The 17,792-nt window shown below is 37.4% G+C and overlaps 1 protein-coding gene across 2 annotated transcripts in view; it reads left to right on the top strand.

Moving 5' to 3' along the window:
* Positions 1–17,792, top strand: part of LOC149537333 (ENHANCED DISEASE RESISTANCE protein (DUF1336)) — a 410,405-nt gene that overhangs the window by 117,657 nt on the left and 274,956 nt on the right. For both annotated transcript variants that reach the window (XM_089802846.1, XM_089802847.1), the window contains exon 13: positions 4,039–4,209. In XM_089802846.1, the coding sequence (XP_089658972.1) occupies positions 4,039–4,209 (171 nt within the window). The remainder of the gene's footprint in view (positions 1–4,038; positions 4,210–17,792) is intronic.

The raw sequence follows: 17,792 nt of genomic DNA, 5'->3' as shown, positions 1-17,792 counted from the left end.
ATTATCATCGTGAAATGTTCCAATCATATGTTAAGTTAAACAAAAGGTAAAAACAAGACTATAGCTATGGCTCCTAGTCCTCATCCTCATCCTCAGCCTTAGCCTATGTATAATCTATAATATGCCTCTTAGTAAGGCATCTAAGGTAGGTTCTGAATAATTGATTAGCCATAGCCTCAGCTTGTGAGGTGCCTCTAGGATCCACTGTAGTCTTTGCTAGTGCCTGTGAGGTGCCACTAGGAACAATTGTAGTTCTCTACTCCTCTGTTGCCGTAGCCACAACCTCAGCCTCTCTGTTTGCCTTGTCAACCCACTCTAGGACCTCATGATCAAAGACAGGATCAGTACCCTTAGTGATCCAGTCAGACTCTGGATCAACCTCTTTTAGAGTAATCAGAGAGGTGTCAGTCTCCAAAATCTCCTTGGTCTTAATGTGTAGGTTGTAATGCACAAAGACTACATTATTCATTTTCTCCATAGACAACTTGTTCCGCCTCTTTGAGTGGATGTGCCCAAACATACTCCGATTGTGCTCACATCTAGAAGCACTACTTGGCTGACTCAATATGCAGATGTCGATTTTTTGAAGGTTTTTGGTTAAAGGCCCGAACATTTGCCACCATCTATCTGAATATTGAAAAAAGGAAAAGAAAAAAATATTAGTCTCATTTCAAACTTTAAAGCTAGAAAGTTAGAAACTAGAAGTATATATGTATAAGGTTTAAGCTGCAATTTTATATGACCTTTGCAAATTTGACCTGAAAAAATGAGCGTTGTTGCATTATTATAGGCATCCATCTCAAACAATATATTTGTGGCATTAGTGGCCATCTTTGATATCACAGTGTATAGGCCACTAAGAACCTCCCCATCTGTGTTGAAATCATCACGGAAATGGTATGCTGGATTGAGGTAATAGGCTGTTGAATGCATGGGTCTATGAAGCTGATTTTGCCATCTCCTATCAATTATGTCCCAAACAAGGCCATACTTGTCCTCAACTCCGACATATTTGGCTCTAATAGCCTCCTTGGCCTTATCGATGCCCTCATATATGTAGCCCATAGCTGGCTTCTCCTCATCAACAACTCGTAGGAGGGCTACAAGGGGCTCAGTGATCTACAAAACAATTAAACAAAAAAACAATTTAGTGAATAGTGAAACTTTGCAAAGTTGCATAATGAAAATAAAATAAAAATATGTATGAGATAAATTAATTTATAAATTTTAAGACAAGCTTTTAAAATTTAACTTACCTCCACAATCTCTATATATGGCTCCCAAAAACCTTCTTCATCATAAATGCATTTTGTTGCATCTATCCTTGTAGGGGTGGTGGCAAAGGATGAGGAAGTCCATTTTGGACCAACAAACATGCACCTGAAAGGCAACCTTGACCTCAACAAGGATTTTAGTGTGATAAAATTAGAGGCAAATTTTGTGATATAGGGACGAGCTAACTTCTTTCCCTCTGTGTATTCCCTCATAATGCTGAGGACCAAGGCATGATTATATATGAACTTGCAAAGATTTTTGGCCTTATCAACACATGATTTCACCCATCCAATCTTGCTAATATCCTCTAACATAAGATCGAAGCAATGGGCCGCACATGGAGTCCAAAAGATTCTTGGGTGTCTCTCCATCAAAAGTTTTTACTGGAGCAATTTTAAATTAGTAAGTAAACAATTAAAAATTTAGACGTGTTAAAAAACTTTTAATTTTCAAAATTTAATGAAAAACTAAAATAAAAAATTTATAACTTAGAAGTTAAAATTTTACTTGCAGCAACATAATTAGTTGCATTATCAGTCACCACCTAGACAACATTCTCTTCCCGTACCTCCCTTGTGACCTCCAATAGCTTCACATAAGTATTTTGCATTTTTGACATGTGAGGAGCATCTATAGACTTTAAAAATATGGTGGATCCTGAAAGTGAAAATAAAACAAAATAATTATCATTGAATAATCAATAAAACAAAATATTAGTTATTCAATAATACATTAAATTTTAGACTTTGAGAAGTAGAAAATGATGACTTACCTTTGGTAGAAACAAGAAAATTTAGGACAGTCCTTTTCCTCCTATTTGTCCATCCATCTGTCATAATGGTACACTCCCTTTGGCTTCAAATCCTTCTATGGTTCTCCTACTCAAGTTTCATCTCCTCAACCATTTCTAGTAAGAGAGGGCTACTCAACTCATCTTAACTGGGGGCTTTAAACCCCGCATCATAGATGGAAACTGCATCAATCATCCCATGCCAATAAGGAATCGTGTTACATTTATAAAAACATTTAAATTAACATATTTCAACATCAAGTTAAAATTATAAAATTTTATTTTCAAAATTAAAAGTAAAACTAAAAACTTTAAACAATCAAATATCAATGAAGTTGAAGTACCTGGCTGCTATAAATGGAATGTTGCAGAGACACCAAAGCTTGCAAATTGCTCTTCTTCCACTTTCATGGATCTCCCTATTCTAGCCCAAGCTCTCAAGTGAGGGTTGTGCACCAGGAGTGGAACATGGTACAAAAAAATTGTCCAACCTAGATTTTCTGACTCTAGGACGAAAGGTAATGCTAGTACTACTATCACGGGCATAATGCTAGTACTACTATCACAGGCAACGCCACTAGCAGTGCAAGGAATAGATGTAGAAGCAGTACCATTAGCAGAAGCACTAGGATGATAGGGGGAAGGGAAGAACCTTCTCCAACACAACTTATTGAACCTATGGGTGTAAAACTAGAAACAAAAGCAGTTCTAGATGAGTGTGGATGGGAAGTGGAACCAATCTGAGCTAACTCTGCTAATTGTTTTGTTTTAATTCCTTTTCTTGTTCATATTTTTGTAAGACAACATAACAAAAACGTTGAACCTCAGTAGTTGCAACTTTACAAGGCTCAACATCATGACCACGTATTGATGCAGAGTGTTCACAACAAAAGCTTAGTGAGATCACAATTTTCAACACCTTAAGGTAACTCTACCTTGCCAACTCTTCTAGAGCCCACAATGACTCCTTATGGTCGGGTCCAAGCATATGCTTGCAAGTTTACTTACAATTCAACACTTGGTTCAGGTTCTGAGATGACTTATACAAATATAATATTTAAGTATAAGATTTCTTTCTTATAATTTAAGTTATATTTTTATAAATACTGTTAGAATGTTTGAGATATGTTTGGGCTTCATTGGAGTTAATATTTTGGGGTTTTCCAAAAAATTTCAGACTTAGCAAATTCCAAGATTCAACACGCCTTCGACACTCTAACCACCCATGACCTATCCTAGCTTTCTAAGATCAAACTGAAGCTAGAACAAGTATTATCTAAAGGTTTAAAGTTTTTAACTCATTTCATCCAAAACCCCTTTGGTTTCAATTCCATATTCCTCACAAATTTAGCTACAATTTGCATTATATGTATGTGATGGATTTAACATTAATGTTCCTTATTTATGTACGTGATGACAAATTAGCTTCTATTTGATGATGTTGTAGTGTCTTTTAGTTATATTCAATAAAGGGTGCACAAAACAAGTTTAATTTGTTAAATGTCTATAAATATCAAGGGATTTGTCATTTTGCGGAGTCGGTGAGTCCGAGATGAGTCACAAGTTGAGTCAACCTTGCCAAGTCTGAATCTGAGAATTATGATCTAAATCTAGGATATCCTTGTAGTTAAAAAAAATCGACAAACCTAATTTCTAACCATTCTGGCCTGATTAAACATATTAAAATGTTTAATTTAGTCATCGCAGGGCGTTTAAATACCACACTTATGGCTTAGTTAATTTTTTATGTTAAGAGAATGTAGGAGGCTGTTCTGCTTCATAAATTAATGATTTTCTTAAAATTTTTCTATCTTGTAGTTACTTCTGCTAGTAAACAATCTAGCTTGATTTTTGTTGGTTTTGTTATTCCATAATAGAGGCAGGTGCTATTCAGGTCTTTCAAAGTTGTTTGCATTACTTTTGGAATAAATTTATATTTGGAAAGATGAATTTGATTCAATGGTTTCTTGCAGCAACTGTTTGGGAAATTGCAAGTTCAAGCACAAGACAGAATAAAGGCGGTATAAAATCTGTTGTCAGTCAAACAATGGAAATAAATTCCACAGGCTGGGGACATTGGAGGAAACGAGATTATGCCAAATTTGAAAAGACTATTCCATATGTCTTCCTATGTCAAGTAGCAGGTTAGAAATAACTCTTCAACACTTTTTCATTGTCACACCGTAACCTTCCTTGTTAATTTTGGACATTTTTATAATATAGTGACAGTGACAAAACATGCCTCGTTATTCCATTATCAAAATTATAGAAGTATATCACAGAAGTTTGATGGAAGGGCTGTTGCACTTCTATTGATTGGGAAAGAAACAATGTTTTTTGTTACATTATTCTAGCTTTTTGTTGAGTGTTACACTTGAATCACAGTTATATATCTGTTAAGGCAAGTAATGCAGTATTCAATGTTTGGGAATGTTTCTCCGTCAGGGGTTGATGCAGTGTCTCCAACATTCTGGCATGGCCATGCCACTTGCCTAAAGCATTTGTGTGTCCTGCCATGTGCATCAATGCCGAGCACAGAAAAGGCACTTTGAACAAAAATTGGAAAACATTTTGGGAGACAGTAGAAATTACATTTTTTTGCTCATCCAATTCATTGAACCACCAAACAAATTAAAAGCACAAATACCAACTAATAGATCCCCTGCTATCAAAATCTCTTACCTGCAAATAATTCACTTATCCTTGAATATTTATTCAGTTTTGCACTCCCCATAGATATCATTGCCTTCATAGCAAAAATGAGTAGAAAACGGTACCCTGCAAATATTTGAAAACCCTCCTTATTGCCACCCAATGTTCTTGACCAAGATTAATCAAGAAACAATTCAAGCCCCCTTCTATTTCAATTTTCAACATTGTCTGGTTTGGTGTAAACTATAAACCATAGATACATTAGACTACCCACTGCACTAGTGTAAGGAACATGAGACAGATCCTTGCTGTTATCAAGTGTGGATACTGATAGACACCACTAATAACTTAAGTCTCCACCAGAATACGGACTCAGTATCTACACTTTATCATGTTAAAATGTTGTAACATAAGACTTTATATACTAACTCTGGTCCAACCAAAGGTTTATATTTTGGTCTTCTTCTCTCTCTTAATGACTATACCTATGATGAGCTTAGCTGCTGTCAAGTACATATATTACTGTCTAAAAATTGTAGATTTCAAGTCCATAATCATGTCCATGTCATTAAAAACAATAAATCATCATACAAAGTGATATCAAGGAAGCAGTTATTGAACTGTTCTTAATAATCATAATGGTTTGACTGGGGCTTACGAATCTCAGTCTCAAGAGAAAAGTACTGAACTCTTAAATTTCTTATTTTGTTTCCTTGTTTGATACCATACACAGATTTCTTAAATCTACAAACCAATGATTTTCTACCTTTTACGGCATGTTTCTTAGGCTGTGATATAGAAATCTTTGCCTTTAAGTCACAAAGCAGGAGAGTTGTTTTCAAATCTATTTGCTGCATCTCAAGATCAAAAGCTTTTGCAACGAATAACAAGAACTTATTAGATGTCAACTTGAAAATTCTAGATAACATTTCAGTAAAGTCTATCCCCTCAGGTTTGGAATCTTCTTTTTCAACAAATCTCACCTTGTACTTCTCAACACTTCTTATCTAAACCAAACTTTCTTTTGAAAACTAATTTACACGTAATATGCTTCCTTTCTTCTAAAAACTTCACCAAGTCCTGTCACATTCTTCTTCAATGCATCCATCACATGTATGGCTGATTTTCAATTTCAATAATATCCATCTCCATTGGCTTTTTAACAGGTTCTGGTTCATCAGTGTTAATAACTGAAAAAAATTACAAATGTATTTAGGTTGACTATACCTTTTTGGTTGTGTTCTTTGTTGAGTGGATCTCCTGAAAAGTTATGATGCAGAGTCTACCGCTTTTGATGTAATATAAACCCTACTATTTTTCTTGGTTTTTAAAGTTTTTGTAACAGTAAATTAGTGGCTAATAATGTTGTTTAGAAAGTACATATACATACAGCACAGCCACATGTTGAATAAACAATCTTCATTCATTTATGATGCTCAATAGCCAAGTAAATTAAATATCAAAGTTAAACTAATACCTAATAGATAATAAATCTCTAATGTCAAATATCAGAGATATTATGTTGACTGTTCATATACAGGTCTGATAACAACTCTGCAACAGCAATCTGGATCTCCCAAAAGCGATGCAAATTCCAAAGTATTCACTGTTGCCCACAAAAAAGTCTGCATGGTACATTAAGGAAGGCTTGACACCACTATTTGAAGTGAGAAAGGCACCAAACTCTAGGCATCCAACCCTAGAAAGCTCCCATGCTCCTGTTGGCTTGATGTATGGCCTTTGGTAGCTGATGTACTCTTCAACAATTTCAAAAGGGCAGAAATTATTAAGGGTTGTACTCTTCCAAAAGGGTGCTAACTGTAAAAGGCTGGGACTCTTTCAAAGGGCAGAAATTATAAAAAGATGTGACCTCTCTTTTGTATTGAAATGAGGAGGAAACTCACGAGATGTAAATTGGGAAATTAATTTATTACCACCAGAGGGCAGCAAGGGGGGTGGTCACTCAAGTATTATGATAGCTGGTGACCATTTCACCAATGAAGATAAAAGAAATTATTCCAATCATTCAAGGATCACTTATGACTCATGAATCAGTCGGCAAACCACCATCGAATCAGCATCAATTCCATTCACCAATATGTCAAATCAGCCCTCATTACATTGTCGCTCATCAATAATCTAATTTGCAATTGCTTAATAATAACTCGTCTAATTAGTGAATCCTCATTATTACATGAATACGTCTAATCTTATAATCTAAAGAAGTTAATCATTCATTGTATCAATAAAATATATTCAGCAGACATTTCGTTAGTGGTTACAACTATCAAAGAGTATCAAAGCAGTCAGGACAAGAGCACAAAGATCTAGGATTGATTCATAGACTTGATCAGCATATACACTAAAGGAGTTGATCTTCAGTTCAACAGACTGATATTATATTATATCATATAGCAAATGTTATTGATAACTAATAAGAATTAAAGAGACATGTCTCTACGGATACATGCCTCTTAATATCATATACATATGCATATACATTGAGAAGGTAACTTGAAAAACACAGGAAATACATAAATGCTATTACAAGTTACAGCTGAGATAAAACGATCCTATTTTTAACAGAAACAACCACTAACATTCTAAACCCAAGTTTGGATCTTTTTGTCCAAAATACATGTTGTCTCCTTCATTTCCAGCCATACTCCAAACGCCTATCCTCCATGGATCTGCCATCAATTGTATGAATCTTGAAATCCTCATGGAATCAATCCCATTGAAAGATGCTTTCCCTCTTCCAAATTCTCATGTTGCAGCGAACTTTCTAAGACAAGATATGCGAGAATTTCTTCAAAGAATAGAAACATCTTGTTGAGAAGACACGCTTCAAATTTAAAGAAGCAATATTAATGTGGTCTCCACTTTCCCAATAGCGCCCTTGGAACATGAGGTGGTGTGGGAATGCGCTAGGCATTTTGTTCTGGAAAACTTAAAAGAAATCATTTAAAGATGCTGATGGGAAAGTTTCAAGTTTACATCCGGACATCATTGAGAAGGTTTCAAAGTGTTAGAAATTCCAAAATGTGCAAATTTGACAAAGAAGATTTCACAATTGTGGAATGAGGGAGAGCTTGATTACAAGTAGTTTTTAGATGACAATTGACATTTCATTAAAGAGAATACGGTGACACGGAATACAAGGATTCCCGATCCGACCATCATCCATGATTGCATCACCAAGTACAAAGGCGTTTGTTGACAATCTACAAGATTGATTTAGCAGTTGCAACATTTTCTTCATATTGTTGTAGTTGCAGAAGATAGATTACATGTAATCCAATAAATCTTCTTTCCTTGTTTGACCGAGTCAAGATGGTTGAGTTTCTCCCTGCTTTTTCTGCTTTTTCTCATTCCTTTTTCCTATATAGGGAGTGCCCCCTCATTGTAAAAATCATCTTTTTATTATATGCAAAAGAGCTCTACCAAACTTGCGCAAGCATAACTGTGATTGTGTAGTACAAATTTGAAAGAAAAGTAAACATAAAGAAACATTTGGATTCTAAGTTGTGTCTAGAAACAATTGTGATAGAATAAATAGGTAGCTGTGATTGCAATTTGTTTATGCTATTTTTTCGTTCATGTTATTATTGTGTGTTTAAATAGAGCATAGTGAATCTAATAAGCAATGGTGGTAATATACAGACTATAAGCTGTGAGTATAGCTTATATTATTGTCTCAAAATCACGCAAATAGTTAGAAATTCCTTACTTTTGGGGGTCAATGTGCCCCAATCGTAGAGAGTTTTCTTAGAATAGATAAAATAGACATAGATCTAATCTGGTACACTCTCGATCCGCCTATGAGTTGGTGTTTGGTATCGGTTTCACTGTTTCCAATTCCTAGATAGAAGTGTAGTTTAGAGGTTCTTCTTTCCCTTTACCTACTTTGTGAGTAAGTGGATTCTTTCCTGAAACAAGAGAAAATAATATTAGGAACACCCATAAAAAAAAAAATCTTTAAGTTCTTTACCTTGAGTTGATCCAAGGATTAGTGAGAATGGGGAACCTTCCCTTCAAGGTAGGAGAGGCTTTGTCTCACATGGTGTAGCTTGTCATCCTATTTTGTGACTGAATTTGAATAAATTGTTAGTTGCAAAATATCCTCGCAACACCTCACATGTGCCACTAGGTGAGAACAAATTGAGAACACATTGAGGACCATGATCTTAGATAAGAACTATTCAAATATCAATATTTTTGATGGCAAACAATAACTTATGTCGGGTGGAGGTTGGATGCAACATAGTCATTGTTGGGTAGACAAACATTGCATTCCATCCACTTATCAACATTATGGTCATGTACGACTACGTGAGATAAGAGAATATAAAATAAGATAATTAATGTCCAATGAGATACCACAAAGGGTCTAAGGGACTAGAAGCATACAAGGCCACAATCAAAAGGAGCACCAAACAACATCCGTGGAAACAACCAACAAGAAAGAAAAATAAAAGAACTAGAGAGGACAACAATTAAAAACTCCTCATAGGCGAGAAGTAACCCAGAACTGAAGGATACCATCCAAGGAGAACATTCTTTCTCGACTGTGTCAAGGAGCCATTGGAGAGAGTCACACATTGTAGAGTATGACCATTGCAGGGTCTCAAGGATTTGGTGGGATTGGACAAAAGATCGAGAGGCTTCTTCTTTCCTCGAGCAAGAGACCCAAGAGTAAAGGAGGTGATAAGCAACTTTGAAGGCTGTTATTAGAAACAAAAGCTGCACAATATGATCATGAAGTTGCAAGGCCTCTTGCAGATAGAGGGCAAGACACTGTTGATCGATGTACCTAAAAAATGAGGAGAGAGATTTACACTCTCTAAATAAATAGTAGAACCTTCCTTTGATCTCATAGTAAATAGGGCGGTGAAACACAAATGAGTCTCAGACATTGCATTCCCTAGGGGGAAAAGATGAAAAATCCTACTTTGCTGATCAAGCTGCTGATTAGTTTGTATACATAACCGATGGGATCTCACTCTAAAAGATCCATGAGATATATGAATGGTGTGGGTCTAGTGGCTATTGAGGTACCATGGGCGCAGATCCATAAGATATATGAATGGTGTGGGTCTAGTGGCTATTGAAGTCAAAGAGTGGAAGTCAAGGATGAAGGGCAGGGGGACAGGGGGGGGGGAGGACAACGAGGGAAAAGGGTACGCCAGAAGATCTGAGGATTCTGAATAAGCTTGGAGCAAAGGGATTTGCACTTAGAAGAGGCAAAAGAAGAGAAAAATCTCATACTACTAAGAAAGAGTTTGTATACTTGTAGATATGGTTACATCTTTTAAGGATAGTTTTCATTCATGATTGTTGATGTATATCCCAAATACCTTAAAGGTAGCAAATGAGTAAATACAAGAAATCACAACATTTGGACATGCCAAAAGGAGTGAATGCAAATAACTTAATGTTTCTACTATACCCACTTCGGGTTTGACTTCACATTTATTAAAAAATCCCACCAAAGGTTAATAAGTCAAATTTATACCAATGAAAATAGGAGGAATCAAACATGAAATCTATAGGTTTCAAATTGCCTCTAAATCTGCTCAAATCCGAGTACAAGTGACAGCCACCATCACACACAAGGCACACGATAAAACCTTCATAGTAGCCAAGATATGGTAGAGCTACAACCATGAAAATGAAACTTGGACAAAGCAAGAACCCAGTTCGGGTTATTAAATAACCACAGCTAAAAAGCCCATTTTGGGCTCAAAACGACAACAAAGATATCAGTTGGTGTATGAGGCTACGTAAACAAGAGAGAGGTGAGTAAAACGTATGAGAACATCACCTTTGCATCTAAAAATTCTCCATCATTAAAGCTAACAGTGTCAATAGCAGGAAGAATTCTATAAAAGAAACGACATATATAATGCATCATTACATAGCCATACCAAGAAAATCATCAAAAACAGGGAAGAGTAGTGGCTTACGTTTTGAATCAGGCTTCATTATTTTGATAAATGGAAACAAAAGTGAGTAAAATGCTAGTTTGAACTTTTCATGGCCGCTTCTAGTGTCAATGGCTCCATATTTGCCTAGGAGAAACAATAGAAGCAATGAAGGCAGATGTCAAGTAGAAATCATGCTCCAGACGTCAATTGTTTCCAGATCCAAGCCATGAAATAGAACAAAAGATGTAAAGATAAGATAAGATAATGATATCAATGTCCAACATAAGACCAAAAAAGGTCCATGGGACTGAAAGATTACAATACTGAGGCAAATACCAACAGGAACACACAAAGGTGTCCGAAAATAAATGACTAAAACCAAAGCAACAACAACAAAGAAAGAGAGAGAAAATTCTAAGAGAGACTAGGAGTAATTCTTAGGCAAAAAGAAATCAATTACTGGATGATACACATGCCGATATGTAGAGGCACTGTATTGTCTCTGGCCATTCATAGAGGAGTGTCGCTAGTGCAAGTAACTGGAGCGAGATTTGACACATCTGGATGGTCCGGTAGATCTAATAGAGCTAGAAGGCTTTTGCACACCACGCAAAGGAGATAATGGTGTAAAAAACGCAGTAATGAGCTGAGTAGACGAGTGGCGGTGCGAAAGCAATGACTGGAGATCATGCTATTATGGAGCATAGTGGCCTCACAAAGATAAAGTGCAACACATTTCTGATCATAATAGCTGAAAAAGTCATAGAGAGAGAGAAGCATTCCCGAAGCAAACAAAAGAATCTCCCTCTGATCTCTTAGTATATAGGGCATCAAAAAAGGAAATGAGCCTCAGTCTCCATCTCCCTTAAAGTACAGAGCATACAAATCCGTTCCCCACTATCAATATGATGATTGGTTTGGGCCCAAATGCGGTGAGATCCAACTCTAAATGAACCTAAGGAGATCCACAAGGCATGAGACCACCGTTGGGAGAGGTAGCTAGGACAAACAATAATCCCATTAGAAATTTCCAAAAAGTGCTCCACATAAAAGGACATCCGTAGGCATAACTTGCCATAAGGGTTAACCCAGGTAGTGTCAATGTAACATCTATAGATGTCAAGCCGAACATGCTCATTCAACTCCTATCGAGAGGGGGGAAGATGAGCGGGGGCATCTAATGAGAATTGAAAAGGGGGAGATGATTAATATCAATCCCAATTAAACCCAACAAAGAAGAAGCCTGTGCATATCAATAGTGAGCACGAGAACTAGACTCAACCTTCGCAGTAGAAATAGACAAACAATAAGCTAAATAGGAGTATCGGTCATGGTCCCCAACATTACCCCCAAACCAAGTTAAAGATGGCCGCGAGATTGAAGGGATGAGCACCAAACTCAACTAAAATGACATTGTGAGGAGTGAACCTCTGACATCTGATGACGCGCCTCAAAAACAAAGTTTGAACTTGCTCTATTGAAGCCCAATCTGAGTTGAGAAGAGAAGGGCCCCAAACCACAGATCCATAAAGAACAGTTAGCCACACAAGAGAGTCTAAGACCGCACAAGAGAGTCTAAGAGAGATAGCTTAGACAAGGTATCCTGGAAGTGATGTCTGAAACACTGTTTCTCAAGCAAAGCAAGAGAACCCATACCTTTATTAACTCTGGGTCTCATACTAAAATGTGGACCGGAAAACATAAACCCTAGATAAGTGTAGGATGAAGTGATCTCAATCTCTTGACCCTGAAAGCAATTAAAGACCATGACTTGAGTCTTACCCAAGTTAACTACAAGCTATTGCTGATCATAAAATGAAGCCAATCCATCAAGAAGTTTCTGTAACTTGTCTGGAGAGGAAGAAAGAAGAACCACATCATCCGCAAAAAGAAGGATGTAGATCACAACTTGATGAAGGTAACATCCATGCCCAGGGAGTGAAGACTTTAGGAGAAAGTCCTTAAGCTCATCAATATATAACCTGAACAAGGTAGGAGAGAGAGGAAAACCTTGCTTAACCCCAATGGTGCTATGGATTAGATTCGAGAAACTCTCAGGAGTCCTGAATCTGCCAATCACAGTCTCATACAGTCTCATAATAGTGATACGTAACATCTTAGAGATATTGACCTCTCTAAGTCTCTCAAACATAGCCACCCTAGGAGGAGAATCAAAACTTTTCGAAAATCAACAAAGCAACCATAAACCTTCTCCGATCTGTGTCTGGCCTCCTCAATAATAACCTGTAGAGTGAAAATGTGATCCATAGTTTGATAATCAGCCCGAAAACCAGCCTCCCCTCTAGCCCTATAACCTTTCCTGTCCAGCTCGGTAGAAAGCATAACATTAAGGGTTGTTGCATACAGCTTGGCAAAGGTGTGCCCAATCATGATAGTTCTATAGTTCCTTGGATCTGAGACATGACCGCTTTTGTGAATGGGATAAATCAAATGCCTGGACCAGGAGGTCGGAAAACCAGTGTGAATCACTCTATTGAAAAGAATAAAGAGATGGGGGCCAAGAACTGAGGAACCAAACTTGAAAAGCTCTTCCTGGAAACCCTCCTCGTCAGCAGCTCTACTACAATTCATGGATCTGATTGCCTCATAAATATGGGAGGGGGTGAAAAGGTGGGTGAAAGGAGGTGAAGAGGGGTGGATGAAAGGCTGCCCAGGAATGTCATAAAGAGCCATGGTGTGCAAGTAAGAGAATGGAAGTCAGGAGTGGAGGGTGGAGGGGAGTGGCGGGGGAAAAGAATGCACCAAAAGAGTTGGGGATTGTGGATCAGTGTGGAGCAAAGAGGTTTGCACTTAGAAGCAGCAAAGTTACACTTCTTACTCCGAAGAAAGTGGAGATAAGATGAGCGAATACGGGCAAAATCAATGGAGTGAGCCTTGAAAGAACGCATAAAATAATGGAAAGATTTGTAGTCCGAATCAAACCATTGGTTCATAGGGAAGGTATTATGATGTTTTCTGCAAAGGGGCAAGGAAGGACGATGCGGAATCGAAAGGGTGGTAGATTGAAGGATAGATGTCGGAAGTCAAACATGGAGGCAGCCTCGCATGAGTCCGAGAAGCACAACGGATGGAGGAGTCTTGAAAGATGAGCGGAAAAAAGCTCACAATCACCATCGATAAAACGGAAGCAAATAGGCAAGCGAGCAGTGATAGATGAAGGATGAGGCGACATGAGAGAGGGCAAAAAAGGAGGGGAGAGGCGAAAATGAATACTGAGGAGAGCATGGTCCGCCAGAGGAAGGTGCAAGATGGTGAAACTACAAATGCAAGAAATGAAGGAGGGACAAGCAAGAACATAATCCACGACACTAGCACCACCACAATGAAGCTAACAAGTGAAGGTCTTAGAACTAGGAAAGTAGGAGAGGCTGTTGAAGATCACAGAGCTAGAAGACTCACAAAGCCGCAAAAAATGTCTACGATACATGGATAACGGCCCAAGAGCATCCTCAGGAAACCTCTGAAACCCTAAAGAAGTTGGTTTAGTCTTGGTGGAGCATATGGAATCCGAACCACGATCATAAAGTGGAGTCTGTAGTACTCTGGTTCTCGCGTTGAAATCCCCGAGAATAATAATGTCCCCTAGAACAACAAATTGTGAGAGAGTCTCTCAAAGATCAAAGAAAGGGTCTCCATCCTCGGTACCATGAATAGCATAGGGAGAGGAAGCCAGTGGAAAGTAACAAGCAGCCAAATAGAGATATCTCTGACGGTGACACTTACGGTCAATGCGGACCCACATAAATCTGGCAAACATGTCTGAGTGTACAATAGAAGTGCTATTGAAAATATCTTCCTTAATCAAACAGGCTAGACCACCTGAGCCCCGTACCCCACCAGAAATACGAACCTCCTCTCTACAAATGGATAACCACTGAAAATCGGTAACACCTGAAAGAGGACGCACAGGACTCTCATGAGTCTTAGATATGACACGAATATCTGCGGATCCCACAGCATCATGTAGAAGACCAGGTAATGACTATAAATATCCGTTACCATTCCAGCAGTTAACAAGAAAGGAGCAAGTATGGGTCTCGCTCTTGTCCGACTGTTGGTGGGATCGTCATTTAGCCTTGGGGGCCTACCTTTCAATCCAACCACTGGGGCAGAATCTCTAATAATTGCTTTCAGATTTCTGATAATTGCCCATTTACCAACCCGTCTCGCTTTTGCAACCATACCTCGAGCATGTTTGAGCTCTACAAGCTAAGTCTTTGTGAGATCTTCATCTAAGAAGATCTTGGAAGGAAGAGAAAATAGTTTCCTCTTGGTAGTAGAGCCCGAATCCTTTCTGCAAGTGAAAAGAATCTGATAAATAGGACATCACCAGGTCCAAAGCAGCACCTATCCAATGTGATGTCGGTAAGATCGAGTTGATCATAAAGCAAAGAGCATCCAACTGTGAGAGGATCAAGAGTAGAGGGAAGTCCACAAACTCGCAGATTGAGCTCGCGAACATGTCTCACCCGCTCATCCTCAATCTTACCTTGTACCATTTTGTCAATACTAGCCAGAGGTTGAGAATCTGTGTTACTACAAAGAGAAGCCCATGACTTGACTGTCAATTCTGTTTCAGATACAAGAGAGGAGTGTTTAACTGCTATGATGGATTGTTGTTCTTTGATGGCATCAAGACCCTCCAGATGTGAAATAATAGAGCTGATAGAGTTGTAAAGGATTTCTCCATACCCTATCGGCTGCTCTTTCCAGAAACGTTGAGGGGAGAAAATGAATGAATTACAAAGTAACAAATGCTCAAGTATATCATGCCCCAAATTAAGTTGCATAGATTTTGGAATCTTCTATTTTAATGAGATATTTCTCCTTTCTCATTTACATTGACGGGAGTTTTCTTTTTCCTAGCGGCTAAATTTTGGCATTTTTATAAATGTTAATAAGTTTATAAAGTGATAAATTATGAATCACTTTATTAAAATATATTATTTCAAAATGCAAATACATTTTTCCATGAGTCATTTTCTCTTAATTCATGGGATTTTGACTCATGAGTCAAGTTGCCATGTGTTGGACAAGCAAACATGGATTTCAAATTCTAGTTGATGACTTGAGTCATTTGGGGGAGAGTTTTAAGGAGAATATGTTAAGTCTTTGAGATTTTCTTAGGAATATAAGGGTGTATTTAAGGAGTCAGTTCTCTTTTTGAAAACTAAGAATGAACTAAAGTCTCTTGACCTGTCACTAACAGACCATTTCTAGTGGGCAGTCCAAGGTCGAATTTGACCTTGCCTAGTCTGTTTAAAGGTTTTTATGATCAGTTGGAGTGTTTTGTGGGCAGTTTTGAGTGAGTCATAAGGGTGTTTATGACTTAGTGGAGTTTTTTTAGCGATAGGAATTTATTTTGGAGGTTTTTAGGCCCTCTTCTTTAGACTATTTTCTGGCATCCGACCCAAGGGGTTATCGAGTGTATTTAGTGAATTTTAACTCTTTATTGTAGGAGTTTTGATTTGTGATTAGAGAGACATAGTGATTATTATCGGTCCTTGGCCTTTTTTTGGCATCGTTTTTTCTGTAACTTATTTTGATTGGAAGATTGAATATGTTTTGCAGGTCTGATCTTATTTGCAGAGTTTTCTATCCTACTTGTTATTGCAGTTCAGTGTGTCATGTAATTGATAAGGCAAATATGAAGTGTTGTTAGAACGTTTTGTTTTATGGCCTCTGTCTCGCACCTCTTCATCTTTCTGCAAGTGGCTCTCTTGTGCAGATTGTTAGCTGTGTTGTACAGATGTTCAAATACTAATTAGTGAGAGTTATCTTTCCTTGTTAGTCTTTATATCATTCTGACCAGTTACCAAATATTTATACATTGGGGTCCATAATAGGTTGCGATGTTTTTTTCTCTTTGCATTTGAGATTAAGTATCAATTATAACTGCTCATCTTTGTTAAGGTCGATGTCTCTCTAGTTTAGTTGCAGTTCAAGCTTTAAATTTTGATGTTATTCACAATCATTAGTATCTCAGTTAAGTTTTTTCTCTCTACCTTTTCTTGGAAAGTTCAGTAGTTTAAGTGTGAGCAAGTTAGGAGCCGGCCTTATTTGGAGTTCCATTCCATTTTCCAGGTCACCCACAGCTTAGGAGTGATTCCATTGTTATCTTGAGATGTTAAGTTATTGTTGAATTTGGCAAGGGTGCAATTTCAGTTGATAACAGCACTTATTTCGAAATCTGCACTTTGATAATTTTGTTTGTCAAATTGAATTCTTCTGTTGATATTCAAGTGTTTAAAATTAAAATGGAAAGCTTACATTTTAGTATTTAGTATGTGCAATGTGGCACCTATTTGGATATCATGCTACTCACTGTAATCATCTTTACGATATTTTGATATGATAGAAATATCCAGTTTGATAATTTCATTTGTCAAATTGAAAATTTATTTATTATTCATGTATTTAGAATTAAATATATATCTTAAATCTTAGTATTTAGTAATTGCAATTTTGCTAGTTTATTACTTTGTCAAAGTTTCATTTGAAATGTCATTCTTTTACATCTTCTCATAACTAGCTTGTCAAGTACTCTAGTTATATTAGTTTCTCCCCCTTGCCACTTATCACCCCCAAACTTAGGCACTTTGTCCCAGCTTCCCCTTGTCTCGAAACTTGGTCGAACATTGCTTGGAACCTTGGGTGAACTTGTTGGTGTTTTAAAATATTTGGAACATTGTTGGCAAATTGGCAACTTCATCAAATCAGAAACCAACGGAGGTATACACTTCGCAACCTTGTTGAGCTCGTCACTTGGAAACATTTTTCAGTTCATTGACACCGTATCTTATGAGTACTTTGGTGGTTTTTAAACCTATTAATATCCTTAATTAGTTAGGCTTCGATCAGCACTTTGGGTTGGGGGTGAATTTGGTTGGCATTTTTGGTGGATTTTTAACCTTGATGCCTTTGACACATTTCTTATTAGCACTTCAGTGAATTTTTAAACCTTTGACATGTTTGACAAATGAAATAAATTTTTTCTGGTGGTTTTCAGGGAAGTTGGCAAGCTAATGGAATGTTGACACAACTTCAAATGTAAAATCTTTTGTGGATCTTTGCAACTTCCAGAATATTATAATCACATGGGGGATGACGGAGAACATCTGAATAGC

This window comes from Cupressus sempervirens, chromosome 9 (genome assembly GCF_028749045.1).
Source record: "Cupressus sempervirens isolate cs-2001-9-10 chromosome 9, ASM2874904v1, whole genome shotgun sequence".
Classification (NCBI taxonomy): domain Eukaryota; kingdom Viridiplantae; phylum Streptophyta; class Pinopsida; order Cupressales; family Cupressaceae; genus Cupressus; species Cupressus sempervirens.
Note: the sequence above shows the minus strand (reverse complement) of the source record. Positions and strands in the feature narration are given on the sequence as shown.